The following is a 26,380-nucleotide window of genomic DNA, read 5'->3' as shown; positions in this document are numbered from 1 at the left end:
GCAGCCATTACAGCCTTCTTCAAGACTAACAGTACACCTGTAACTAAAGTGTATTATTTACATTGTTTAGACCTTTTTCGTAAAATACACAGGGTAATCTGCACTTGAGGTTTCGCTTAAATACTATGAGGATTTTATTAAATGGAGATTACCAGTGGTGAAAAGTAACTACATTTACTCAAATATTGTACTTAAGTACTATTTTGACATATTTGTACTTTACTTGAGTATTTCGATTGAATGCTACTTTATACTCATATCATACTTTTTACTTCATCAGATTAATTTTAACACTCACAGCTACTAGTTATTTTGTACATAAAAAGCACATAGTGTATGCTGTTATTGTATAATGCAATACTTTAATAGTTATCTACAGTCTTCAAGTAAACTTCTCCACATTGAGTCACTACAATAGTCAAATAAAATATTACAAACCTTACACGATAATACTGTCAGTATTGATTCTGCAACATGTACTTTTACTTTAGTTAATTGAAGTGGGAAATTGTGCAGACTGAGTACTATTTCTCTTTGTGCTTTAAGTATATTTTAATGCTTATATTACTGTTATTTTTCATGTTTCATGTTATCATTTTGAAAACAGGACTTTTACTATTATAAGAGTATTTAACTATTTAAGACCATAGTATTTGTACTTTTATTTAAGTAAAGGATCTGAGTACTTCCTCCACCACTGGTGATTTCTTCAAATTTTCCAGTGTAAACTGCACAACTGGATTAACACACAGCTGGATTAACACACACTCTGCCTCATCCTCCACATTAGACACATGCCGTGTTTTCCAGCAGATCCAGAATACAGTCCAGGTTTTCTTTGCAGCACAGAGAGCTTCTTGGCCTCTTCATGATACCCGACACTACAAACTTGGACCATCTTTCTCAAAATCATTTGAGTGTTTCGGTTTTTATAAGGCGTGAGTCCTAGTTTGAATTACAGCACATACGCTGTTTTCTGTAGGTTTAACTGCACAGAACAATCGCTTTGGATCTCCGGCAGGTTTTTTCTTCAATTTGCCTTTTTCAAAGCATTCCGTTTTTGTTGCAGAAACAGACGTCTGCTGTTCATGTGAGAATAACACACTGTTGAAGCCAGGTAGAAGTGCGCAGGATTTTATGCAGGCTGTTAACTCCAACTTTGCTAACTTTTAAAGATTGGCTAAGCTTGATTTCTGAGAATGGATGTTTAATTATTAATACTTTTAGATATGTTCAATAACTTGAGACGTTTTGTGTCTTTTTATCATTTTTCAACTTTCTGATCTCCTAATAGTTTTATGATGTTGATGGATGACACATGCCTTGTGACACAAAAGTGCCAAAGTACACAATCTACAAATAGTTTTTACTGGCAGGAACCTGAAAACTGTGTGTTTGGTTCCACTAAAAGTTTCCAGCAATGGTTTAATGTCTCATCATCATTCAACTGGAGATATTTTAGTGTAGTCCAGAAATATTGCGTAAAGAAATAAAGCATTTAACCATTATAATCACATTTAGTGAGTATAATTTTTCAAACAGAGAACTGATGTAAACATATTAATGTTTTCTACTCATGCCAACATGTAATAGGTGAAATAACAGTTCATTGTTGAAGAGCTGTGACCCCCTCAACTAACCCTGACCGGAAACCACACTACAAAGTAAGGACTATCTCGTCACCATGTCCTTTGAGGAAGACCCCTACATCTTCTCCACCGACACTCTACCCAGCGACCGCCGCTTTCTCCCTCCTCTGGCCAATGGGCTTCTGGGATGGAGGGTGTATAACAACATTATGCACATGGGTGGCGTGTATAACGGGGAGGGGGGACGTTGTCACAGAGCAGACGTCCCCTGTCCCCTCGCCGTGAAGGTTGAGACAGAAGAACCAGGCCAGAACGCATACAGCATGAACACACACACAGGTAGAGTCTGCAGAGGGTGGGCTCACAGGGACAAATGATTTCGTGTCACAATACTTGAAATTTAGTCACATGACTTGGACTCAATTACCCAACTTCAAATGAAGTCAAAAGACTTGGACTCTAGTCAAATGATTCAGACTCAAATCACATTTGATTACTTTAGACTCAACTCGACAAAATAAAATAAAAAAGCAGCTCCACTTGGACTTCAGCACCAATCACATGGCTTGAGCCGTTTAATTTGAACCTTTTTTAGCTTCTCCCAAGCTAACAGATCAAAACAGTATGTCATTAAAAAGAAGTGTGTCACAAACCAATTTGTTTTCTGAATTAACCAACGGTAACGCTATTATCAGATTAAGCGGAAACATAATTCCCCAGATCCACTTTATTTAAACCAAATCATGGAATGAAGTTACAGGAGAGAAACATGAAGAGCTGAAGTTACATTAATGAGAGTCATTGGGGGAATACAATACCAAATGTTATTTTGTTTGCATACAAAGACTATGAAGAAAACACTGTTAGAGTATTATGACTGCTAAGACTTAAAACTCAGCATTTAGAACTTGATCTGGGATTTAATTGCCAAGACTTGTTACTTGTAAGACAATGACTTTGTCCCAACTGTGTGTCTACAGTGTTTGACTGTCTGTTTGCAGGAATTTGTAAAAAACGATCGTTGATCATTTTCTCGTCTTCTCCTGCAGGCGTTTTTACCCACACTCTGAGCTTGGCAAGTGTATCGGTGACCCAGTCTCTGTATTCCCACCGATATTACCCCAACATGATGGTGATGGAGGTCCTGCTGGTGCGCCAGGTGACTTCCGAGGAGCCGATCAGTGTCAATCTGGTCGGTTCATTCACACCTCAGAGCAAAGACATTGTTTTCGAGTCTGGTCCTGATTACAAAGGAGGAAGGTTGGTTTAAAGACGTGTACAATGTTGGCTAATAGTTAGTGTGATATCTTGCAATTTACAAGGTCTACACCCCTTTGTCCCTCAGTCACATCCATGGAAAGGTGACCACAGCTGAGTACCCAGGAGGTTCCTGTCCAGCAGTGCACCTTATCTGGACACCAATCCCCCCCACCCTGACGCTGAATGCAGACCAGAGCCAGGGCCGCTGGGGCTTTGTCCTGGTTGTGGCCAACAGTTTAGAGTCCGCTGAGAACACATTTGACGAGAGCCTGGATCTGATGGCGACTGGTAAACTGCGTCCGTCTCACGAGAAGGCCTGGAAAGAACTGTGGCTGCAGAGCACGGTGGAGGTGAAGGGGTCAGACAGCCTCTGCAAGGCTCTGATTGGCTGCATGTTTTACCTCCTCAGTGCTTTCCCCTCCATCAACAACACCTCCAGCTCTTTTGGGGGAGTCAGTCCCGGCGGGCTGTCTAATGGCGGGGATGGTCAGGACTACTGGGGACACATTTTCTGGGACCAGGTAAGGCTAGTGGCAGTTTATGACTAGTTTTGTTATTTTGCATGTTGTTTGTAATACACATAAACCCTTACTTTCTGTGACAGGACATTTGGATGTATCCTGGCATAGCCCTCTTCTACCCCAAGCTAGCTCGATCTGTGCTGGAGTACAGGGTGGGGACTGTAGAAGGTGCAAAAGACAACGCACAAAAGCAGGGCTTCAAGGTACAAGAGCAATTTTTGGCTCCCTTATTGTTTTCGAATGCATCTGGGTCAGCGCTCGAAAATCTCTGAACCCACGGATATCTTTTGTCATTTTGAGATTACATTGTGCTATGTTTTTTTTACACAAACACATTTTTCTATTAACAAGGGTTGATATTAAAGAAGAAAATATAAGACTTAAAAAAACAACTAAATGTGATGTCAGTCATTGTTCGTAAAAATAAAAATATATATTTAAAAATATTTAGGCATATAAAAAAATCCTCAAAATATATAGGCTAGCTTATTCCATGTCAAACCAAAAAGTGACAAAAATAATGCTTATGTAATTAATAAAGTTATAGTCTAAGTTCAATGCGTCATAGGCAGCAGCAGGAAACCAAAACCAAATGCTGGTGGCAGAATAACAGCGTGTTAGGTTTATTTTAAGGTATATATTAGTTTGATGACTTTGTGTTTGTAGTCCCTGTTTTAACAATAACCATGAAACCATATCTGAGTCTTCTGAGTGAAAGATTTTATCTCTGCAGGGACTGAAGTTCCCATGGGAGAGTGCAGTGTCAGGCCGGGAGGTGTGTCCCGAGGACATTTATGGACAACAAGAGATTCACATAAATGGAGACGTCACCCTGGCCTTCCAACACTATCTCTACCTCACTGAGGTTCGCTCTTTTATCCCTACTCATTGTCATAGTGTCTCTCCCTCTTTCTTTGCATAAACACCCTGTGTGATGATCTCTTTGTGGCAGGATGTGTCCATGTTCAAAGAGGGCCAGGGCAAGGAGGTGATATACGGTGTGGCCGATTACTGGGTTTCTAGAGTATCATGGAACCCCGAGGACAAGAAGTATCATCTCTTAGGTACAAATCATTTTAAGAAATATGTTCCATTTAACCTCACATAATTATTAGGCTTATCATTTCATAAAAGCTCCATTTCGAATGTCTGACTTATCTATCTACAGAAAAACTCATTATTATAGGATTTGTAATAATTTGTCCCTCAGTGTCATAATATTTTATATAGGTTTTCTTAGCCATTACAAGACACAGAACATTTATTATACCAGCTAAAAGCCACTTTTCATTTTTAGTCCCCTATTTACTTGTTTAATGTATTGCTTTTGTAATGTCAGATTTGACGACGGCCACAGAAAAAATAATATAAATATTAAATGTTTATATTTATCCATGTTAGATACCTAAAAATATGATATTAATGAAAGCACATTGTTTGTTTTTCAAGTATTAGTCATTGAATAACAGCCTAGATATTTCTGTTAAAATGTCAATCTAGCTCCACATTATTATCAGGATATATATTTTTTTATATATATAAACTAAATTAAAAACATGTGACTTATCTACACTGGAAAAAATTCACTACGTTTTCTATTGTTAAGACTTTTTAAATGTATTTTCAATATTTTACATTTAACTTAAAGACTAAGCTGCGAGTGAATTGGAGAAATTGCTGCATGTAATTGTTATTTCCATTACATGCATGTTTTTAATTGAAATATTATGAAGCATTTCCCCTTTGTGCTATTCAGGTGTCATGCCACCTGATGAGTATTATTACAATGTCAACAACTCAGTGTACACAAACACAGTGGCCAAATTCAGGTACGAGTATTAAAATATTTCCCTGCAGTGCACATTGACTCATCATTACAAATAATAGAAAAAGTGTATCCTTTTTCAGTCTCCAGTTCGCTGTAGAGTTGGCTGAACTCCTCCAAGATCCTGCACCGAAGGAATGGCAAGAAGTGGCCGATCAACTCAAAATACCTTTTGATGAAGAATCCCAGTACCACCCCGAGTTCGATGGCTACATCAAAGGTTTATTTTTTGTCCATTTTGACACAAATGAGAAAGAAGGAATTTCCATAACATGATGAGAATGTCTTGTGTTTGTCTTACAGGTCATCCAGGTGAAACAGGCAGACACAGTGATGCTGGGATACCCTCTTGGTTTGCAAATGTCCCCAGAGATCAGGAGAAATGACCTGGAGGCGTACGAGCCAGTGACAGACCCTGATGGTCCGGCCATGACATGGGTGAGACCTAGCATGCTGTACCGGAGTGTGTATGAGATTTGAGTGCCCTTTTCTAAGTCACTTTAAAGACTTATAAAGTAAGTGGCAAAGGGACTATTCAAACATAAATCAAATCATCAATTGAGGTTTCAAGGTTTCAAGGTTTTATTGGTCATATGCACAGCATATACAACGTATATGTTGGCAATGAAAATCTGATGTCCCATGCTCCTCCAACAACTCAACATACGTGGTGCAAATAAGATAAATAAAATAGTGCAAAAAGAGAGAAGAATATTTACAATAACAACAATAAAGATTTAAGGCTGTAAAATATATACATATGTGGAATACATTGAAATTATTTAAATACTTTACACTGTGGAATGAGGAGGTATGGACAGATGCATATATTACGTATAAACAGATGTATATGGCAGATATGTATAATATATAGATATGTGTACTATAAACAGATGTGAGTAGACATTCACAGAGCTCAGGAGTTCAGCAGTCTTATAGCCTGTGGTATAAAACTGTCCCTGAGTCTGGTGGTCTTGGTCCGGATGCTGCGGTACCGTCTGCCAGACGGCAGCAGATAGAAAAGATTGTTGCTGGGGTCATGGGGGTCCTTTAATATCCTACTGGCCTTCTTCCTACACCGCTGGGTGTAGAGGTCCTCCATGGAAGCAGAAGTAGCATTTCCAACATTTAAGAAATACTTAAATGAGTAAAAAGTAAAAAAAGTGGAAAGTCTTCAAAATGTTTCTTAAAGCTGCTGTAATCAACACAGAAAAACACCAAGGATTGACAGATTTTAACCCAACAGTTTAACGCTTATTTATTTGCATATTTATTGTTTTGGTTAACATAAGTTCTTTATCGAGTGTGTGTTTGTACCAATGGTTTTGCTTTCCATTCCAAGGGTATGTTTGCGATCGGCTGGCTGGAGCTGGGGGAGGCTGAGAAAGCTCAACATTTACTGGAGAAGTGCTTCAAAAACATCCAGCCACCGTTCCAGGTGTCTTTCTGAGTCAAACAGCCACACAATGCTCATAAATGCCTCTGCTGGATATATAGTGAATGTGTGGTTACCTCTACTCTCAGGTATGGAGTGAATCATCCGATGGCTCTGGTGCGGTTAACTTCCTCACAGGGATGGGGGGATTCCTGCAAGCTGTGCTGTTTGGTTATACTGGCTTCAGGTCAGTTAATGAAAACAACTTCAGTATGTAGACAGCAGGACATCAGTGATACAAAGATTCAAATGCTGTTTTCCCCCTAGAGTTCAGAAGGAATGCCTGGCCTTTTCCCCGCATCTTCCCAATGACATTTCTGAGCTCTGTGTACGCGGTGTGAACTACCTGGGCAGTCAGATGGACTGGCTGCTGAGGAAAGACGAAGTCTGTATCATACTGAGGGAACAGGAAAAAACAGCTGGCAGCACTAAGCCCTGTGATCTGCAGGTGGTCCTGAAGACATCAGGAACTAAAATCCCTCTCACACCAGGTAACATTTTTTGTCTTAAGAACAAGGCTTTTTTACACTTAAAGTGGAAATGGACAACTTTTTAACCCCTGCCCCACCTCACTCGTGATTCCTGTTGGTTTTGTTGATGCCATTGTCACAAAGAAAACAGGATCCCTTCAATAACACATGAGACATTGTATGGTCATGGTAGCCATACAACTAAATGACAACCAAGACAATAAGATTTAAAAAAGCAGATTGGATAGTAAAAATGATAAAAATAGAAAAAAGCTTGTTGTCTGTCTGCCAGTGTTAGTAACTCAAAATTACATATATAATTCGTACACATATAGAGGCAGACAGAAATGCATAATGAAAATTGTTCTTAGGGCAACACGACAATGGTGTATTTATACTATAGCCATAACATCTCACAATACACATTTACTTACAGTGATAAGTGAGGCAAAAAACGGCTCCGGATGTTTTTAGGGACCTATAGGAGTAGCCTCTTGTCAGAATATTAGGGGTGATATACCATTTTTCAAAATACATAGGAGTAAATCTGAGCAATACAAAGTTGCAATCATTTGAATAAAGGATACCAAGATGCTACTAATAAGACGAAACTAATAAACAAAGAATCATGTGTATCTATTTTTCTGTAAATTGTCCTGATGCACCAAGTTTGATATGATTTAATTCAGTACTCAGTATCGTACTATTCTTACTTTGCAACTGAATTTCACTTTTCATATTTATTTGTTTGCACTGACATAGTAAGAGATTATTTATTGTATGCCTCTATATTTTCAGGGAAGCCAGTAACCTTTCCTCTGGAGCCCGGGTGTGTTTGTAAACTGGTTTCGATGTCTTTGTGTTGGCCTCTCTGAAACATCAACCATGACCCATCATCATCATTTCATCTACACATAATAAAACATATCTTTAGATCTTTAGATCAATGCTAGTGATAAGCAGTAGTATCATAATAGTATGCCATGTTACAAAGTCATGTACTATCAATAATATTGTATTGTAAATTAAATACATTCAAATAAAACTCCTTACATTCGGTGCAAAGCTTATTCTTCACATTTGATTTCTTTGTGGATTTGTTATTACTTAAAGCATATTAAGCAATGCAGTCAAGCCTTGGTTGTGTGACTTTAAATATCCTCCAGCTCTGTCTCCTGGAGGGTGGCCGCAAACAACTGCTGGAGAGGAAGTGACAAAGGATGAAGGGCAATGACGTTTATTCCCTGATATTATTAAAAACAGTGCCTCGGAAATTGTCCCTTATTTATCGTGATGATTTCTTAAAAACATGTATAGGTTTTATGACGATATAACATAATTACCAGAGCCGTATCTCTATACGACTCTGATAATTACAAGTACAGCAGACATTAAAGCCACTGTCCAACTTGTGTATGATTGCAGTGGGCGGGGCGGAGAATATCCTGTCAAGGATCTATTGGTTGATTCAAATCTGCACTGCGCTGTAAACAACGCCCTAAATTTACTTCGGTTTGCTCGATGTGTTCACCCGTAGAATTCCTCGCTATTGTTCTGAAGGCACGGTCCGCCCTCCCGAACAAATTGAGACAAATCAAACAACCCTTATTGTACGTCACTGAGCTTCGCCTTGGGATTGGCTGATGGAGTTTTGAACATGTTAAACGGTTCCAGCGGGTTTGCGCAGAGAAGCACAGTTACCGTCCTGCTGAGAGTTCACACATGATGCTTAAAAGAATGGGACGATTTTATCAATTTTAAGTTCACGTCAATATGCGATTGATTTAGCTTTTAAAGCGGAATAACGAGTATCTGATTTACATTTTTAAGAGACTTGGAAATCTAAGGTAAGGCTCTGTATATTTGACATCAAAGAAAATACCTTTAGCACGTTAGCTCAACCGCCTTACATCGTAAGGTTAGCATTTTAAACTATTAAAGAGCAATTATATGAACAATAAGGGGATCAACTTAATTAAATAATGTCGCACTGTAAGTGTTGCCACAGTTAGCTTTTAACATCATTTAACTTTAGTGTTATATCCTCGATGGTCGCTCAACAGTGTTTCGTGCTAGCTAAGCTAACGTGTTACCTGGGAAACGTTACCTTTGTTCACAACTTCAAACGTTTGCGTTTATATCATGCGTATGTTACAGACTTGCTAATTTCCCTAACCTGCAAGCCTTATGCTGTCGTCGACCACCTTCTTAACTAATAACAGTTTGCTACAACCTGTGCTAATGAGTCCGCTAAAAAAGGAAGACATTGCGCATGCTCTGATTACATACAACGACAAAATGGATCTAAAAAATGACAACTACAAATACGTAGATGAAGCGAACAATTTTATGAAATTAGTAGTCAATTCGTTTGTGATTATAAACGTTATTACTTTATGATATTAAACTTTGTAAAGTCAACGTATCATTAGACTTTTCATGTGACATTCCCCGTACAACGGGCTGTAAAAAAACCAACTCTTTAACTCTGAAACTTTGAAATTGAGCTTTATTTTTGTATTCGAGGATAATTGACCAAACAGATAATGTTGTTTTACATGTTTTTATAATGGAGGATACACTATTTAATTCATATAAAGCATCATCAGTAACTATTATGTTTTGGTCAATTCACATTCAAAGAAAATGGAAGGGGTTTATTACAAGTGCCTTCAAATAGTCACACTAAAAGGAAACAATAAACCACATAAACAACCAGTGTCGTCGCTCTCATGTTGTTTCTTGTATCCGTTTATACTTGCCTTCTAAGGTGTGTTCCAAAGGTGTGTTCCAACTTGTGCTTAGTTAACGGTGCAATCTTTCCCTCAGGCCGTCAACATGAGCTCCGTACTACAATCAGTACGATCCGTCTTGGAAATGTTTGATGGCAAAGCAAAACAATTCACCAGTGATATAGAAAATATCCATATGGTTTGGCTTGAGGAGATCCAACAAGAAGCCAACCGCATGTTCCTCAGGTGAACTAAATATACATTTTCAGAACCTTATTTATCCCTAGAATTGCTTTTTATGGGTTTACAAGTAAATTATTCTTTTTATTTCAGGGATTTTAATTTAGAACCAGAATTGATGCCAAAAACACCATCACAGAAAAAGAATCGCAGCAGGAAGCGTCTATCATCGCGGCATCTGGAAGAGAATCCTGCGAGGCGACGGTTTGTTGCTTTCAATTCTGTCTGAGCAGTAGGTAAAACATTCACATTTAAAGGTGACTTAGTTTTTTAAACATGCACATCTACTTTCCTTTTCAGATTTTCAAAGGGACGGCGCAGTAACCTTCGTGGCTCCTCTGTCAAATCACTGAACTTCATTGCTGAAGAGAGCATTCCCGAGGCTTCCACCTCTCAGGCCGACACCACCAGGCAGCCTAAACGCACCACTCGCAAGAACAAACAAACAAAGTCTGAGGTGGAAGAGGATGTGAGCTCTAAACCTGAGGATGTTCAGAACAAGAAGCCAGAGCTGATTGTGGTGGAAGAAAATAACAAAGTTGACAATGCAGAAGACAAACCTGACTACATTTGTGGTACCGCCAAGTCTCCGACTACAGTACCCTCACCTGAAGTTGTTGTCAGCATCGCTGCCTCGGAGCGATTGTCTGCCGAAAATAATCTCAGGCCCTCTCCTGGTCGTTCAGCTGCCAAGATTCCAATAGCTAGCACAGTTCGAAGCTCCGGGCGCTGCACCCTCAAACTACGTCACTCTCTGGCCGGTCTGCGACACAGTATGACACAAGAGTCTCTTCGCCGCACCTCACGCCGTTCCATGCTGAAGAGGAAGGTGTCTCGTATGGGCAATTCCACATGCAGCAGCAACGTTGAAGGTGAGAAATGAGTTTAATTTGCTTTATAGTTACGTAAAACACAACCAAAATATAAACTCTGTGGACTGTGATTAATTTGTTTACTATGTTTCTGTGATTTTAGAGGACTCTTCTGTGGAGTCTGCTGAGGAAATAGAGGCGTAAGTAATGACAGCCGTTTTTCTTTGTATGGGTGAATTAATAGGCTTCTTAATAGAAATAAGAGTCTGTTTTTTAAAGCGTTTCTGACCCGTAGCTTTGTTTTCACTGCTATAGAATCTCCGAAGCAGTAAGTGCAAACTCGGACGAAAATGCTGCTGCTGAAGAATGTGTGGAAACTCTGGAGGTGTGAATATGTGCTGCTCTTTTAAAATGTCAAATTGAAATGTAATTTTTGCTTTGGTTATTGATCAGCTAATTTCTTTTGTCAAACAATTGAAGACCCAGATCCCGGAACTGTTTGTCAGACGCATGACTCGATCTGTGGCTGCAAACTCTGACACTCGGGCGACCTCATCACTGTTTACCTCTGAACTCTCAGTGAGTACTCCAAACAAGAAAACAGGTATGATAAATCCCCACTTTTTAAAATTTATGATACGATCAGTTCGATTTCAGTTACATTTTTGATCTGGTTGGGTGTAAACCTACATTTTTATATTATGGTTTTCTAACAAAATGCAACTTGTACGTGGTAAAGCTGTGTATGTGTTTGTGTTTCAGCTGCAGAGAAACAACAGACGCCAGTTCTTGAGTGAGTGTGTGTGTGGCACAAAATGACTGCACTGTTAGTTGTGTATAATAACATTAAAGGTAATATGTTGTTGGTACTGTTAAATAGATTTTCGTGTTTTATGTAAAGAATCTATTTGTGTCTCCAGGTCGCGTCTAACTAACAAACGCAAAGCACCAGATTTTGTAGAGGAAAGTCCCACAAAGAAGAACCCTCCTCAAAAGAGAAGCCAAAGTGTAAGAAAGTGTTATGCTTGAGAAATGAAAATGATTAGGTCATGTGCATCAAATGGTAATATTTTTAAAACGTCTTCTCTTTTGTTATTAATCATAGGCAATGAAACCCAACATGAGGTCTTTTCTCCACACTGTGCAGAAGAATCAGTTTCTCATGATGACTCCAAATTCCCTTGGCCGCACTGCTGTTATCAAATCCTTCATTAAAAAAAACACTCCTCTGCAAAATGATTCAAGGGTAAGTTGAATGCACTCAAGTCCTCACACTTTGGAGCACATCTGTAAAACCATTGACAAAACACGGTAGAGTTCATTACAGTGAGGACCAGATTTTTCTGTACTTATTTCCCGATGACGGTCAAGACGGCTTAACTCACTAGGTCCATCTAACGTCCCTCCTCTCTCCGCGATGACTTGACCCTGAAATTGAGAATATCCGAGTGCAGGATGCAAGATTGTTGATCTAACTTAATTTACATTTTATACCTGGAAAAACAAATACAGGATGCATTGAAAACTGTCATGAAAAGTTTACTATAATATAATACATCACAGGTTTCCATGGATTTATTTGGAGTGAGTCCAGTGACAGGGGATAGACTGTGCACATGCCAGCAATAAAGGGGGTCGTTTAGAAGTGACCCTGGAGGGAACAAAGATATCCCAATTCATACCCGAGGACTCCTCTGTCCTCGCTCGCCTCTTATAGGGGCTGTGCTAAGACGTGAGTGAGGGACATGATAGGCCAAATAAGCATTTTTGATGAACCTACTGACTTTCTTTCAACAGATGTGGTATTGCAGTGAATTGAAAATGTACCGTTACTGCAAAAAGACATCTTTATTAGAAATGAATGCTTGTTCTCAATATATAGTGGACTAGCACTAATTTAGCCATTACATTTAGTGTTTATCTTATTTGGATTTTTTTTCTTTTTCTTCTCCCTTTCCCAGTCTAGTTCTGGTATAGTGGTAAGTGTGCAGTCACTCTATGTTGTTTGTGAGCAATTTATGGTGGAAGCTGCAAAATTCACAGATTAACCACTCAAAAAGTTGAATTTTGTGAAGTACTAGACCTGCTGCAAACATGCATGGAAAAAGGCCAATAATCACAATAATGGAGTCCGGCTATGTTGCAGGCTTCATTCGTGAAAGATGCTATTGTACTAAACCCTTAAACTACACGTGTTAGTTGATGGTGTCTCTGATTTCACGAGCCACTAATGCTCATTCTTTGCTGTCTTTGCACTCTAACAATCATTAAAACAGCTTTGATAACATCACTGTTGGTAGACATGAGTTTATCTGAAGTAGAAATTGAATTAAAAATCCATTTGAATTAGAAGCTCTGTCATGTTTGGGGGTTCATAAAATGTGTGAGGAGATCACACATCATTTGGGGGGTCTAAGTTGTGTTTTATAGGTGGTGTATTTATATAATCAACTTCGGTTGTTGATGGATACTTGTCATGATGTATTTTATGTTGTTAGCTTATATATGGCACACATGACCCACACATACCCACGTTTTTCTGGGCAATGTTTTTGTTAAGTCGCAGGTTCTATCTTTTATTGAAGGATTTAAAGTTAGCAGTATTCTTTCTATAAGAGATTCTCCCATCAATCTCTTCCCTTTTTTTTTTTTTTTACACAGTCTATTGAAATGTTCCAATAGTGTGAGTCCAATGATCACAGGAAAGAAAGATCCCTCTGCGATTAAGCAGTGAGCACATTTATCTCCATGAACTATTCAAATAACACCAAATCGGCCAGGGATTTTTGGTGAATTCATCCCCTCCACTGATGGTGATCTGTTTCAGCACCTGCTACTTTGGGATCTCCTGTCTGTTATTTTACTGTATTTCAATGTTTACAGTTTTAGAATAAGTGCGTTCCCTAAATCCTTGTTTTCTGTTTTCACAGACAAAAGAGCGTTACAAACTGGAGGCACTTAAGAAGAAGCAGGAGCAAGAGGAGGAAAGAATGAAGAAGATGGAGGAAGAGAAGAAAAAGAAACACGAGGAACTTAAAAGGTTAACACTCTACCTCTCAATGCCCCGTGAACAATTTAGTAATTTCTTCACTTTGTTTATTTTAACATTGACATTTTGTGTTCTAGGAAGAGGGAGGAGAGACTGAAAAGAGTGTTTGAGGCTAAAGTCAAAGAAGAGCAGAGAGAAGTGGAAAAGAAGAAGAAAATCGAGCAAAAAATGATTCAGATTGATGAGAAAAATGATAAGGTATGAAACACTTTTTTGAACTCTGAATCTGTATTTTCACCTCAAACATTAAACCGATTTGTTTAATCTTTATTTATTTTTTTGGTATTGTGCCTCGTGCAGCGCCAGGCCGAGGAGAATAAAAAGAAGAAGTTGGCTGTTAAACGTCAAGAGGACCTGGAGCAGCAGAAGAAGAAGCAGGAAGAGGAGGCTAAAAAGAAGATTCTGCAAGCCGTAAGACAACACAATTCTATTCAAATGTATAGTCCCTTCTGTTGCTGTGCATAATTTGGTGCCAGATGTCACTCGATCCACAAGCCTATTAGCATTTAAGTGTATTAAACTTTAAAAAGGAAGTCAAACACTGTCAAGAAATCCAAAACTCTCACTCAAACAACATCTTTCCTTTGTTGAATCCATGTTTTTGTTGTTTTTTTGCAATCACGCTTATCTTATGTTTTGTTTTTTAGGAGGAAGAGAAGAGGCAGCAGGAAATACTGGCCAAAAAGGCAGAGGAGGAGGAGCAGAGAGCTCTCAAACTGGCTGAAGCTCGCAGAGCACTGGAGCTTAAGAGAGAGCACGAGCGAGAGAGGCTAGCGGCCGCTGAAAGGTTATCTATCGTCTTTAAACCTAACAATTGTGCCACAACAGATACTTTATAATATACATACATACATGCATACAAGTAACCTGATCCCTTTTGAATATGGTAAAGGTGTGTTGAACTCAAACTTGCTTTAGTGAAGACGATGAAAGAAATGCATTAGATCTTACTCACCAGTTTGTCTCTTTGACTTGTATTGTTTTTCAGGGAGCGGGAGGAAAAAGAAAAAGCTCTCGCTCTTCAACGGGAACTGGAGAGAGCTGCGAGAGAGAAGGAGAGGAAAGAACTAGAGGAGAAAAGAAAGGTGCTGGAGGAAAAGAAAAGACTGGTAAGAAATGATATTTTGGATGTTTAAAACATGTTTCTGAGTGATGTTTTAGGAGTCAATAAGAAATTGGGTTTATAATGCAAAGACATCACAACAAAAACAACTCTCTGGGAAAGTTGGTGATATATTTTCACTTTCATCTTATATAGTCCAAAGAAAGGTCTTAAAAATGTAACTTCATGAATCCTGCAAACCCTGTATTACTGTATCCTTGGCTTTCATGAGGACCTTAATGTTACCATGCCATGATTACTTCACTGAAATAACTCTGTTGAAAAGTAGTCCACTCTTACTTTCAAAAGTTAATTCTATACTCTGGGTTTATCATTCTGGCTGCTCAGCCTGTCTGGTTGTTAATGAGCTTTTTGTTCCACTAGGAGGAGCAGCTGAGATTGGCTGCAGAAGAGAAAGCTGCCAAAGAGAGAGAGGCTGCTGCTAAAAAGGCTGCTGAAGCACAGGTAAACCTGCGAGAGGAAAAGCCGTAGATTGGATAAACCTTCACAGTTGGAATGCAATTCTGACATAAATCATCAATGAAATCTTCAGTTAACCATTTCAACATTTCTTTATTAGAACCCAAGGGTAGATTTGTTGTGCATACAGGACATTCAGCATTCAAGAGTTTACATCATGGCAATACAGATTTTTATCATCAAAACAAATGCATGTAGACAAGCATCCTATAATGTCCATTTCAAAGACTAATGAGCAGCTAAATTTACCTTTTTTCTCCTTACTCTCCTTTCTGTATAGAAGGCTGCTGCTTGCTTGAATGTGACTGTGGATATTGAGGTAAGAATGTTGACATCAAATAAAAAAAATCAGTTTTAAAATCAGATAAACATGGAAAGCGTAGAACCTCATGAAAGCTGTAAGCTGTGTAAAATATATTTACCGCTTTCGTCTTGATTCCTGCAGCGTAGTGTAATGACCACGCCTGTAGGAAAAGGTGGTGCCCACAATGTGACCGTGGATTTGGAGGTACATATAAATAATTATCATTTTGGTTCTACATAATGGAAATCATTTCTAATCAGAGCAAAGTCTTATAGTGTGTTTTTAACTCTCTGCAGAAATCCCCACAGTCATACTCCATCACTCCAAAAGGGGGAAACAAACCTACTACATCCAAAACTGCAGAGGATTATGGGATGGACCAAAACAGTGACGACTCAACTGATGATGAGTCTGCGCCCAGGAAACCTATCCCGTCTTGGGCAGAAGGTAGGCATGATGTAAAACTGATCATAAGCCAATAGTCAATTGTAATTTTGTGACCTATTACTAATTTGGTTTATCATTTTTTAACAAAACTGTGAACGTTTACCAGACCTATTTTAGGTATTTCCAGTGTCATAGTGTGATTGGGGTCTCAAGTTGTATTGTCTTAAACGTTGTATTTAAATGTTTCCCCTCCCAGGTCACAATCTGCAGCAGAGAATTATGAAGCAGTACTTCAACCCTCCTGATTTTGAATCTTTATTCGGAACAATTGAACCACCAAATCTGGAAAAAATCTTTTACAAGAGCAAGCCTCGCTATTTTAAACGCACCAGCTCTGCTGTGTGGCACTCTCCTCCGATTGGAAGCAAGTAATGTCTGTTCCAAATAAAGTCACTTTTTTTTAATGAGGTTTTTTCTGTTTCAAAGTTTTAGCCGTCAAGCTTTTAGCAATAATTGTATTAGTATGTAAAATATAATGGAAATTGTCTCACTGACTTGGACTGGAACATAGCTGTGTTCTATAAGTGGGATATGAACGTTGGAAGGTTTGTCAATTTCTCAGTACAAACTTTCATTTGTATAATCTGTACTGACTGTATATGATAGTGGATTTTTACGTTTGGAATGTATTAAGGTGAATTAAAATTGTTAAAATAAAACAAATCAAGGTTTCAGCTTTTGATTGTGTTTGATATGTTTTCTGTATTTAAACTCAGTGCTAAAATACGTGTTCCGGTAACTGGTCTCCATCTTGTAGGTGCCAAAAATAAATGTATTTGTCAGGAGTTTGGATGCATCACAGTCCTTTAAATAAAAAAGTAATTTATTTTAACACCGATTGCAAAATGGCCCTATGTCTAATTTCACCGTTAAAAATAAAAGGACATTGTTAAAAGCCAGCCGTTGGTCATTGTATAACATGGCATGACCAGAAAGTCCTTGCGTGCTCAGAAAAAGGGCATTAGAACCTCTTCAATATTTTATTGTAATGTAGCACTTTCAATGGGCACATCAATGTGCTATTAAATAACATTAACCATCCCTTTAACCCAGGGGTGTCCAAACTACGGCCAGGGGGCCCATGGGCCATTTTGAATCGGCCCTCAGCTAATTCAAAGCTTATAAGGAAATATGGCCCACACATGAAACTTGTGCTTGTCTTATATTGTACTTCTTAAATATGCATGTACAAATATATGACAGGGTAGTATTAATATGTTAATAAGCACAATTTACAAATTAATTCAGTCAATTAAAGTTGCAAAAAAAGTAAATCTAAGTTGATTAGAAAAAATCCCAATAACTGATTAACGTAACGAGCTTAAAATATAAATATATACAGTGGGGAGAACAAATATTTGATACACTGCCGATCTTGCAGGTTTTCCCACTTACAAAGCATGTAGAGGTCTATCATTTTTATCATAGGTACTCTTCAACTGTGAGAGACGCAATCTAAAACAAAAATCCAGAAAATCACATTGTATGATTTTTAAATACTTAATTTGCCTTTTATTGCATGTGATAAGTATTTGATCACCTACCAACCAGTAAGAATTCTGGCTCTCACAGACCTGCTAGTTTTTCTTTAAGAAGCCCTGTTCTCCACTCATTACTTGTATTAACTGCACCTATTTGAACTTGTTACCTGTATAAAAGAGACCTGTCCACACACTCAATCAAACAGACCAAACCTCTCCACAATGGCCAAGACCAGAGAGCTGTGTAAGGACATCAGGGATAAAATTGTAGACCTGCATAAGGCTGGGATGGGCTACAGGACAATAGGCAAGCAGCTTGGTGAGAAGGCAACAACTGTTGGAGCAATTATTAGAAAATGGAAGAAGTTCAAGATGACGGTCAATCTCCCTGGGTCTGGGGCTCCATGCAAGATCTCACCTCGTGGGGCATCAATGATCATGAAGAAGGTGAGGGATCAGCCCAGAACTACACGGCAGGACCTGGTCAATGACCTGAAGAGAGCTGGGACCACAGTCTCAAAGAAAACCATTAGTTACACACTACGCCGTCATGGATTAAAATCCTGCAGCACACGCATGTCCTGGCCCATCTGTAGTTTGCCAATGACCATTTGGATGATCCAGAGGATGAATGGGAGAAGGTCATGCGGTCTGATGAGACAAAAATAGAGCTTTTTGGTCTACACTCCACTCGCCGTGTTTGGAGGAAGAAGAAGGATGAGTACAACCCCAAGAACACCATCCCAACCGTGAAGCATGGAGGTGGACACATTCTTTGGGGATGCTTTTCTGCAAAGGGGACAGGACGACTGCAGCGTATTGAGGGGAGGATTGATGGGGCCATGTATCGCAAGATCTTCGCCAACAACCTCCTTCCCTCAGTAAGAGCATTGAAGATGGCTCGTGGCTGGGTCTTCCAGCATGACAACGACCCGAAACACACAGCCAGGGCAACTAAGGAGTGGCTCCGTAAGAAGCATCTCAAGGTCCTGGAGTGGCCTAGCCAGTCTCCAGACCTGAACACAATAGAAAATCTTTGGAGGGAGCTGAAAGTCCATATTGCCCAGTGACAGCCCCGAAACCTGAAGGATCTGGAGAAGATCTGTATGGAGGAGTGGGCCAAAATCCCTGCTGCAGTGTGTGCAAACCTGGTCAAGAACTACAGGAAACGTCTGATCTCTGTAATTGCAAACAAAGGTTTCTGTACCAAATATTAAGTTCTGTTTTTCTGATGTATCAAATACTTATGTCATGCAATAAAATGCAAATTAATTATTTAAAAATCATACAATGTGATTTTCTGTCTCTCACAGTTGAAGAGTAGGCTACCTATGATAACAATTACAGACTTCTACATGCTTTGTAAGTGGGAACACCTGCAAGATCGGCAGTGTATCAAATACCTGTTCTCCCCACTGTATATTTATACAGTATATATATACAGTATATATATGTAATTTCTCCTTTATATAAGCAATCAGAAGTTTCTGTTTAAGAAATGAGTTGCCAACCAAATATTAAACCCTACGGAGAGCTGTGATGTAGGTTGTTTTTTCTTAAGCATCAAGAATAATGTACCTACATTTGAGTCATTTTGCCAAATTGTAACTTAACTTATGAGGCAATATACCTCACCTCTAGAGAGGGGCCCAGCCCTTCGTATATATTTCTAAATGTGGCCCTCGGAGAAAAAAGTTTGGACACCCTTGCTTTAACCGCTATCATATCGGAGGAACGACGTCCTCACGTTATGACGGCAGTGCGGAGGTAACGTAACGTCAGCCTGTCTTAAAACTTCTGTCGTTCCAAATTGAGCTGCTCTAAAACCTGCTACTTTTGTGAAACGTCCGAGATCTACAAACCAGGTACGTTTTTAGCAGGCATGTCAATTGACAGCAGCCTGTTGGAGACATTAGTGTCTGATATGGAGATGATGGAGATCTACTAGCTAGCAGTGCCTAGCAACGGTAACCATGGATCTTTGGTACCGTAATTTGTATTTAGCATAGCTCGTTAGCCACCTTGTGTAATAGAGTAACTAGTGCTGCTTAAATCTATCAATAATTTACATTTGAATTGTTTTTTGAGCTTTGTTACCAATGGTGTCACACTTAAAAGTATATTATATCAGTTTCCCAGCATGCCATTAAGTTATTGTGAGATGAAGGTCAGTGGGGTGTGGATCAATATCAATGCAGGGGTTGATGCACTCAAATCAGCACGATCCACAGACCTGGAAAGGGCACTTTAATCCTTTAGTCACACTAGTTTCAATAAACTGTAGACAGTGAGGTGCATTAACCTGGTAAGGTGTGGCATTAACAATCGTTAATAGTAAAATGTTAATTATTTTGAAATGATATGCATCTGCAATGTTTACCATCAGTCAAATGCTGTTAAAATGTGTAAGTAGCTACTAGAGTTGCACCATTCACCAGCCAAAAGACTAATGGTAATCCATCCAGGATGTCAAATGTGAACAAAAAAGATAATTCTGCACCCTGCCTCTATTGTGTTTGTCAAGGCAGACGTTTCGATTTCATCTTGACACAAGAACAGAGTAATCCAACATGTACTGCACTGATAGTCATATAGGGTAAAAGTGTTTTTTTGGGACCGGGACAAACCTGATGAGTAGGAGTTAGGAGAATATTGTATCGGGATGTCTGTGTTAGATGGCTGAAAGGAATGATATGTATATAATATCGGTTTTTTCTTGTATAATGTGTATCTAATAACATAAATGACATTTCTTATTGTGATTTATGCAGAAATGAGTTCACAAATCCGACAAAACTTCCACCAGGACTGTGAGGCTGCTATTAACAGGCAAATAAACCTGGAGCTATATGCCTCCTATGTTTATCTCTCTATGGTAAGAAATGCGTTCAAACCAACACAATGTGCATCTTTTTTGTCCCTTTAAGCTCAAAAAGATAAAAGAGGTTTTTGTCTTCTTTATTTTTGTTGTCTTGTAGGCATACTATTTTGATAGGGATGATAAATCCCTACCAAATTTTGTAAAGTTTTTCCACACACAGTCTAAAGAGGAGCGGGGGCATGCTGAAAAGCTGATGAGTCTGCAGAACCAGCGAGGAGGCACAATTTTTCTGCAGGACATCAGGGTGTGTACCGATACAAAGACAGTTTTTTCTTAAATGTAGATTTCCAAGTAAATGTTTTTCCATTAAGGCATTTTGATGATAATTCTTAGTTTGTCAGTTGGGGTCCATGTACCACAGGATATAATTAGTAATGTATCTGTTGGGTATTTTTTAATAAAATCAGTATTATACCAGTGTTGAATTGCTGAATTATTTATGTCCATCTCAGAAACCTGATAGAGATGAGTGGGGAAGTGGCCTGGAGGCTTTGGATTGTTGCTTGCAGCTGGAGAAAAGTGTAAACCAATCCCTGCTGGACCTGCAGAAAATGGCGACTGACCACAATGATCCTCATGTAAGCAGCAGAATAATGAACCACTTTTGTAGCCGGTGCTTGAATGTCTGACTTTACAGGCAACCTAAAAATTCCTTTAAATTATGTATTTCAATTTGTCTATACACATGCACAGCAAAACTATGATGTATACACCCGGTTTAAGAAAAACGTGTAACTTCATATGCTCTCAAAGATTGTCAGTATGACTTCAGACAATTTTGCACAGTAAAATGAGCTAATTTATAGAATAAATTTGAGAAAGAAATGAAAAAGTGTTATTCCTTTATTCATTTTTATTTGACGATGTCACTAACAAAGGCAAATCTCAGGGTTTTTAATATACTTTTCACATTTGGAGGGTCATTTTAATAAGCTAAAACCATATTTCCTTTTTTTCCACAGTTGTGTGACTTTATAGAAACACATTTTCTGGATGAGCAAGTGAAATCCATCAAGCAGCTGGGCGACTGGATATCCAACTTGCGCCATATGGGAGCGCCTCAGAGCGGCATGGCTGAGTACCTCTTTGACAAACATACAATGGCTACAGAAGAAAGCTAGACTACACTGTGATTACTCTGGTCAGCTCTGCATGCCAGTCCACCCTGTCCTTTGTCTCTCAACTTTCTTTATAAAATATAATTTTTGTAGTAGTGAATTTAAGTTGACATCCTTGTATAACAACATAAAAATGTAAAAGGTAATCCCAGTTTCATTTTTTTATTGAAAAAAACAAAGGAAACATAACATGACATGTAATATTTATTAAAGAGTACACTGATGGACACAATTCTAATAAGACTACTTTATGTACGGATATACAGGATTGACTTTTTGTCCTTGAGCTGCAGAAGAAAATAGAAATTGTTTCTTAATTTTCCTTCAAATGTTGGCGGTTAAATCTCAAAATGTGCTTTTTGCCTTATAAGTATTTATTGTTCGATAAGAGCTTAACAGAAGTTACAGATTAACTCAGTGTGTCAAACAAATACTTCTCATTTTTGTGTCGGCCTCCAGAGGACTGTATTGCAGTTCAGATGTAACATAGAACATGTTTGTGTGAAATATTTTGAATGCCAAATGTGACACAAAGCAGTCTGGCACACCTTGTTTTCTCAGTCCTCTCTCTCTCCTGCCGCTTTGTTCATGCCACTGTCCACCAGAACGCCCAGCAGATCCCCTTCAGCCAATGATATTCCTGAATCATTGGGTGAGTGTTGCTCATTGGTTTCCTGCTGCGCTGACGCTGAAGTGGAAACTGCGTTCATGTTGTTGCTCAGCCCGCCGTTGGTACCCCCGTTGCTGGCCCTCATGCTGGTGCTGAAGTTCCCTTGGTTGCTAAAATTAGTTTGACTTGTACCGTTGCAAAGACTTCCTGTTGTGCCAGCGCTATTGGTGCTTGTTGCGTTAATGCTGCCAGAGCTGCTGGTGGGATTATTGGGATTTGCTGCCGCTGTGCGAGAGGGAGGAGTGAATGAGAACACCCTTTCTGCTCCGTTCCCGGCCGCCCGAGCACTTTGAGGTCCAGGATGGTTGTCAGCTGAGTGGATGGTATCCAGAGTCAAGCGGGGAGGTGGAGGTCGGCGAGACAGCAGGCCTTGTCCGGGTCTGATTTTGGATATGGGGCAGAGTTGAGGTGGAGGGTCAGGGAAAGAGAAGGTAGGGGCAGTGGGCATCTCGCCATCACCACTGAGCCAGGGGAAAGCAGAGGATGGCGGTTGGGGGATGTGGTTGGGAGTGTCTGGAGGCAGCAGCTGTGAGCCCGCCATTGGAGGAGCGAGGGAGCTGCAGCTGCGGTCCCACTCGTTCTGATTTCGCCGGGCAGGTCGAGGGCGCTGCAGTGTTGGGGGTACGCAGTGAATGGGAGTTTGTGGGCAGCTGTAGAAACCCGGTCGCTCATACAAGGGCATGGTGGAGAAGGCATAGTCTGGATCTCCCTCACGATTGAAAGGATGACGACTCTGACTAGGATTCTCTGGGTGCAGGTACAGAGGGAAGCGGCTCAGAGGAGCTCCAGGACGGCGGCGAAGCAGAGAGACCCGGGAGGAGCGAGGGAAGTTAGGAGACTGGACACCGAGGAGACGACCCAGCCCTCCAAGCAGCGGGGTTGAGTAGTTGGCTTCCTCGTGTTCTTTAATTTGCTCCAGATTGGACTGAAACTCCATCTCTTCCTTAGGAACACTAGTTTAGATTAAATAGGGGGTTGTATGAAGGTTAGAAGGAATTTCAATAATTGTTTAAGACTTGTCCCCCCAAAAATAAAAGCATTACTCAACCTGATGTCTAGTGCTGAGCCCATGAAGGACGGTTTGCGATGTTCAGCACTGGCAGCAGTGTAGGGAGGCTGAGGTTCAGACTCATTCCAGTACATATCCCTCTCAACAAGCGGCAAGCTGTCGTACATCTCATCCACAGACAGCAAGGACACCTGAGAGAATACAGAAACCACAGCTTGTGCAAAAACAGCCATAATCTGAAGCTCATGAAAGAGTGGAGATTATTTGAATCCAAACCTGTAAATTACGATCAACGAGCCAGTTAGTTTCAAAGTCATCATCATCTTCACCAAAAGGATTTATGAGTTGCTCAGCCACCTGACACAATGAAAAGAAGAGACGATAACTCATCTCAGAAGGATAAAGAATAAATAACATTTCTTGTGTGGCATCAGTTTGACTTAATCATTACCTTCAGCCAACCAACATAGAAGAAAAACTGCAGCAGGGTGAAGACAGGCAGATAGAAGTCCAGATCGTGACCTGAGTAACCCTGAGCTGGATCCAAGAACTGACGGCCAATCAGACAAGCCAGGAAGAAACTGTAGACCGCCACTGTCGCCACCTAGTCAGGGGTTATATGGGTTTTGCATAGAATTTTTTTTAATTTTAGATTTTGTCAGATTGCTAATTTTGATCAAACCAAGTCAATCAAAGGATTATTAGTTGTTTTTGAAACTTGATTCATAACACTATAAAACCTATTAAATCTGTTTGTTCTACCAAAATGTATCTACTCTATTTCAGTGACAGCACAACAAAACCTGAGTATAGACAAGAGGCAGGCTGATCCAGTCGTAGCCGTACAGCTTCATACACTTTGCCCGTAAACTATTCAACTCCTGAGCAGAGAAGAAAAAGAAAAGTTATAAAATGTTTCAGAGCAACAACGTGAAGATGTTCTGGTTCTTTTTGCCTGCAGACCGAGGAAGACCTACAGTGAGAATGGCTGTGAGTGCAACGTCGTTGTTGATGCGACCCTCAGTCCGAGCCCTCAGAGCCAGGCTGACAAACCACATGCAGGGAACCCAGAACTTGTTGTGAGGAGAGCGCAGTTCCTCCAGATGCCTGAGCTCCTCCGACGTCATCAACCCTGAGAGGCCCAAAAACACCCGGGAAGTGAAGGAATGAAGCAGATAGAGAAAGCACTTAAGATGTTTGTTTCTGGGTGAGAACACTGCCTATAATCTCAGCGCCGAGCAGCAGTGTTAGAAAAAGTATTCAGAATATTTACTTATGTGAAAGTAGCAATGCCACAGCATTAAAATAATCTGATGCAAGTACAAGTGCTCTTACTTAGTACAAATTGACATACCTAAGGTAAAAGTACTTGTTATGCAGAATGATCCATTACAGAATATTGTGTGATATATTATTGGAATAAAGTAATTGATAGATTAATGTACGCATCGCATAAATATTGCAGCTAATACATTTAATTAGTTTACTGGAGTAAAAAGTATATTTTCCTGTGAAAATGAGTGAAGTAGAAGTATAAAGTACCAAACAAACAAAATACTCGGGTACCTTGAGTACTTAGCTACTTTCCTACACTGTTAAGTAGTAAATATGCATTAAACAGAACAATGCCATGTGCGATGCGGACCATCAACATTGAGTTTTGTCAACTTCACCACCCCGTACCTGCCTGCACCACGTGCTCCATGGTGGGGAACCTCTTGTAGACGGCTGTGCTGACAGAGCGGTAGATCAGCACACCAGAGAGGTTGGCGTATCGCATCAGAGTTCGTCGGGTCAGCCTTGAGGCCTCGTCGTCTCCACGCACATGGCCGCCCACTAATGCTGCCAGGCGGTCTGGCCAGGGGACGTTCTCAAACTGGCCCCACCAACGGGACACGACCAGGGTGACATAGAAACCTGACAGAAAAATGTAAGAAAGGTATTACGAGCCCACCTTCAGTAACGGTTTCCAGGAACACTGTCTTTGTTGAAATTCAGATTTATGCAGAGAGAGCCTCAACTGACCGAGCACGAAGGACACAGGGATGAGCTCTGCATAGCGGTCACAGTATATTGAGAACTTCTCAAACAGCCTCCTCTGGTCATCAGTTAACACAAACCTGGTGAAAGAAACACTTTTTGAGTTCATTACAACTTTTAACGTTTTATCAGGGATAAGCCAATCTTTATGAAGACAGGAGGACATGCATGTTTACTACTGATATCTCCTATGAGAGTACCTATAAACAATACTGAAGAAGTAGTAGAGAAGAGTGAAGATGATGAGCTCTCTGTAGAGCAGTTTGTAGATGCTGCCTTTCCATCGCAGGAGCAGATGAAAGAAGGTCCCCAGACCTGCATCAGCAACCCTGCGCGAATACGTTACGGTCATCGCTGCTGCTTGCTGCCCAACTTTCCGGCTGACTGTGTCGTGACATGAAGGAAACCAGAGTGGTGTTGTTCTCGTTGCTTCGCCTGAGCTCAATGTCAGCGTTCAACCTATATCTCATAAGGCCTATTTAGTCACAGATCTAAAATAATAAAATAAAACGGCATTAGATATTTTATGTTCTGAGCTTACTCACAATCCACATGTTTGCATTCAACACATCAACTGAAACTGGTTTTCCATTTTCTACAACCATAACCATTTGACTTAATACTTCCCTTCATTTTAGAGATCTTAGTTAAGCCACTTCTTCTGAAGAGATGTTGTTAGTGCTACAACAGGCATAGTACAATATCTAAGTTCAAACCCAAAGCTGTGATGTTTTTGCTCACCGAACAAGTTGAATTTGTCCATCCATCGTTCTCACTGCGGCCCGAGATGTGTTGTGTCCGTTGGAATGATGTTGAGGAAAGGTAAGCAGGAAAGAAAAACAGAGAAAGGGACTCCTGCACCTCCGGTCACTTGATGTGTTAATCTGTTTCAGCAACAAAGCTGCATTGTGAGGC

The 26,380-nt window shown here is 39.9% G+C and overlaps 4 protein-coding genes across 6 annotated transcripts; 3 read left to right on the top strand and 1 right to left on the bottom strand.

The window, feature by feature from the left end:
- The first annotated feature begins 833 nt into the window (after positions 1-833).
- pgghg (protein-glucosylgalactosylhydroxylysine glucosidase) lies at positions 834-8,159 on the top strand. The gene is made up of 14 exons (XM_063897914.1): positions 834-1,090; positions 1,594-1,928; positions 2,639-2,849; positions 2,935-3,370; positions 3,454-3,573; positions 4,104-4,235; positions 4,323-4,434; positions 5,127-5,199; positions 5,279-5,426; positions 5,499-5,633; positions 6,538-6,633; positions 6,720-6,817; positions 6,898-7,121; positions 7,899-8,159. Exons 2-14 carry the CDS (start codon positions 1,685-1,687, stop codon positions 7,973-7,975), a joined length of 2,106 nt encoding a protein of 701 aa, XP_063753984.1. The 5' UTR covers positions 834-1,090; positions 1,594-1,684; the 3' UTR covers positions 7,976-8,159.
- Positions 8,160-8,753: 594 nt separating this feature from the next.
- Positions 8,754-16,940, top strand: incenp (inner centromere protein). 2 transcript variants are annotated; one of them, XM_063912598.1, is made up of 21 exons: positions 8,754-8,947; positions 9,930-10,078; positions 10,166-10,276; positions 10,373-10,944; positions 11,048-11,084; positions 11,200-11,269; positions 11,365-11,488; positions 11,647-11,677; positions 11,805-11,892; positions 11,990-12,130; positions 12,846-12,863; positions 13,815-13,924; positions 14,011-14,131; positions 14,234-14,344; positions 14,581-14,720; positions 14,922-15,042; positions 15,420-15,500; positions 15,796-15,834; positions 15,961-16,023; positions 16,116-16,266; positions 16,463-16,940. In XM_063912598.1, exons 2-21 carry the CDS (start codon positions 9,939-9,941, stop codon positions 16,636-16,638), a joined length of 2,445 nt encoding a protein of 814 aa, XP_063768668.1. In that variant the 5' UTR covers positions 8,754-8,947; positions 9,930-9,938; the 3' UTR covers positions 16,639-16,940. The 2 variants fall into 2 exon arrangements, with proteins under 2 accessions (XP_063768668.1, XP_063768676.1); XM_063912606.1 differs by lacking the exon at positions 12,846-12,863.
- Positions 16,941-19,491: 2,551 nt separating this feature from the next.
- Positions 19,492-22,154, top strand: fth1b (ferritin, heavy polypeptide 1b). Of its 2 annotated transcripts, none has more exons than XM_063874516.1 (5): positions 19,492-19,612; positions 20,519-20,622; positions 20,726-20,872; positions 21,081-21,206; positions 21,591-22,139. In XM_063874516.1, exons 2-5 carry the CDS (start codon positions 20,521-20,523, stop codon positions 21,747-21,749), a joined length of 534 nt encoding a protein of 177 aa, XP_063730586.1. In that variant the 5' UTR covers positions 19,492-19,612; positions 20,519-20,520; the 3' UTR covers positions 21,750-22,139. The 2 variants fall into 2 exon arrangements, with proteins under 2 accessions (XP_063730586.1, XP_063730594.1); XM_063874524.1 differs by having other exon boundaries at positions 19,515-19,612; positions 20,789-20,872; positions 21,591-22,154.
- best1 (bestrophin 1) lies at positions 21,852-26,277 on the bottom strand. Its single transcript, XM_063874504.1, has 10 exons — positions 26,207-26,277; positions 25,666-25,956; positions 25,451-25,545; positions 25,109-25,342; positions 24,403-24,557; positions 24,229-24,306; positions 23,877-24,029; positions 23,702-23,782; positions 23,465-23,616; positions 21,852-23,369 (listed from the first exon to the last, which is right to left on the bottom strand). Exons 2-10 carry the CDS (start codon positions 25,815-25,817, stop codon positions 22,304-22,306), a joined length of 2,166 nt encoding a protein of 721 aa, XP_063730574.1. The 5' UTR covers positions 25,818-25,956; positions 26,207-26,277; the 3' UTR covers positions 21,852-22,303.
- Positions 26,278-26,380: the final 103 nt, after the last annotated feature.

This window comes from Eleginops maclovinus, chromosome 2, assembly GCF_036324505.1.
Source record: "Eleginops maclovinus isolate JMC-PN-2008 ecotype Puerto Natales chromosome 2, JC_Emac_rtc_rv5, whole genome shotgun sequence".
Classification (NCBI taxonomy): Eukaryota; Metazoa; Chordata; class Actinopteri; order Perciformes; family Eleginopidae; genus Eleginops; species Eleginops maclovinus.
This window is presented reverse-complemented; position numbering and strand designations above follow the sequence as displayed.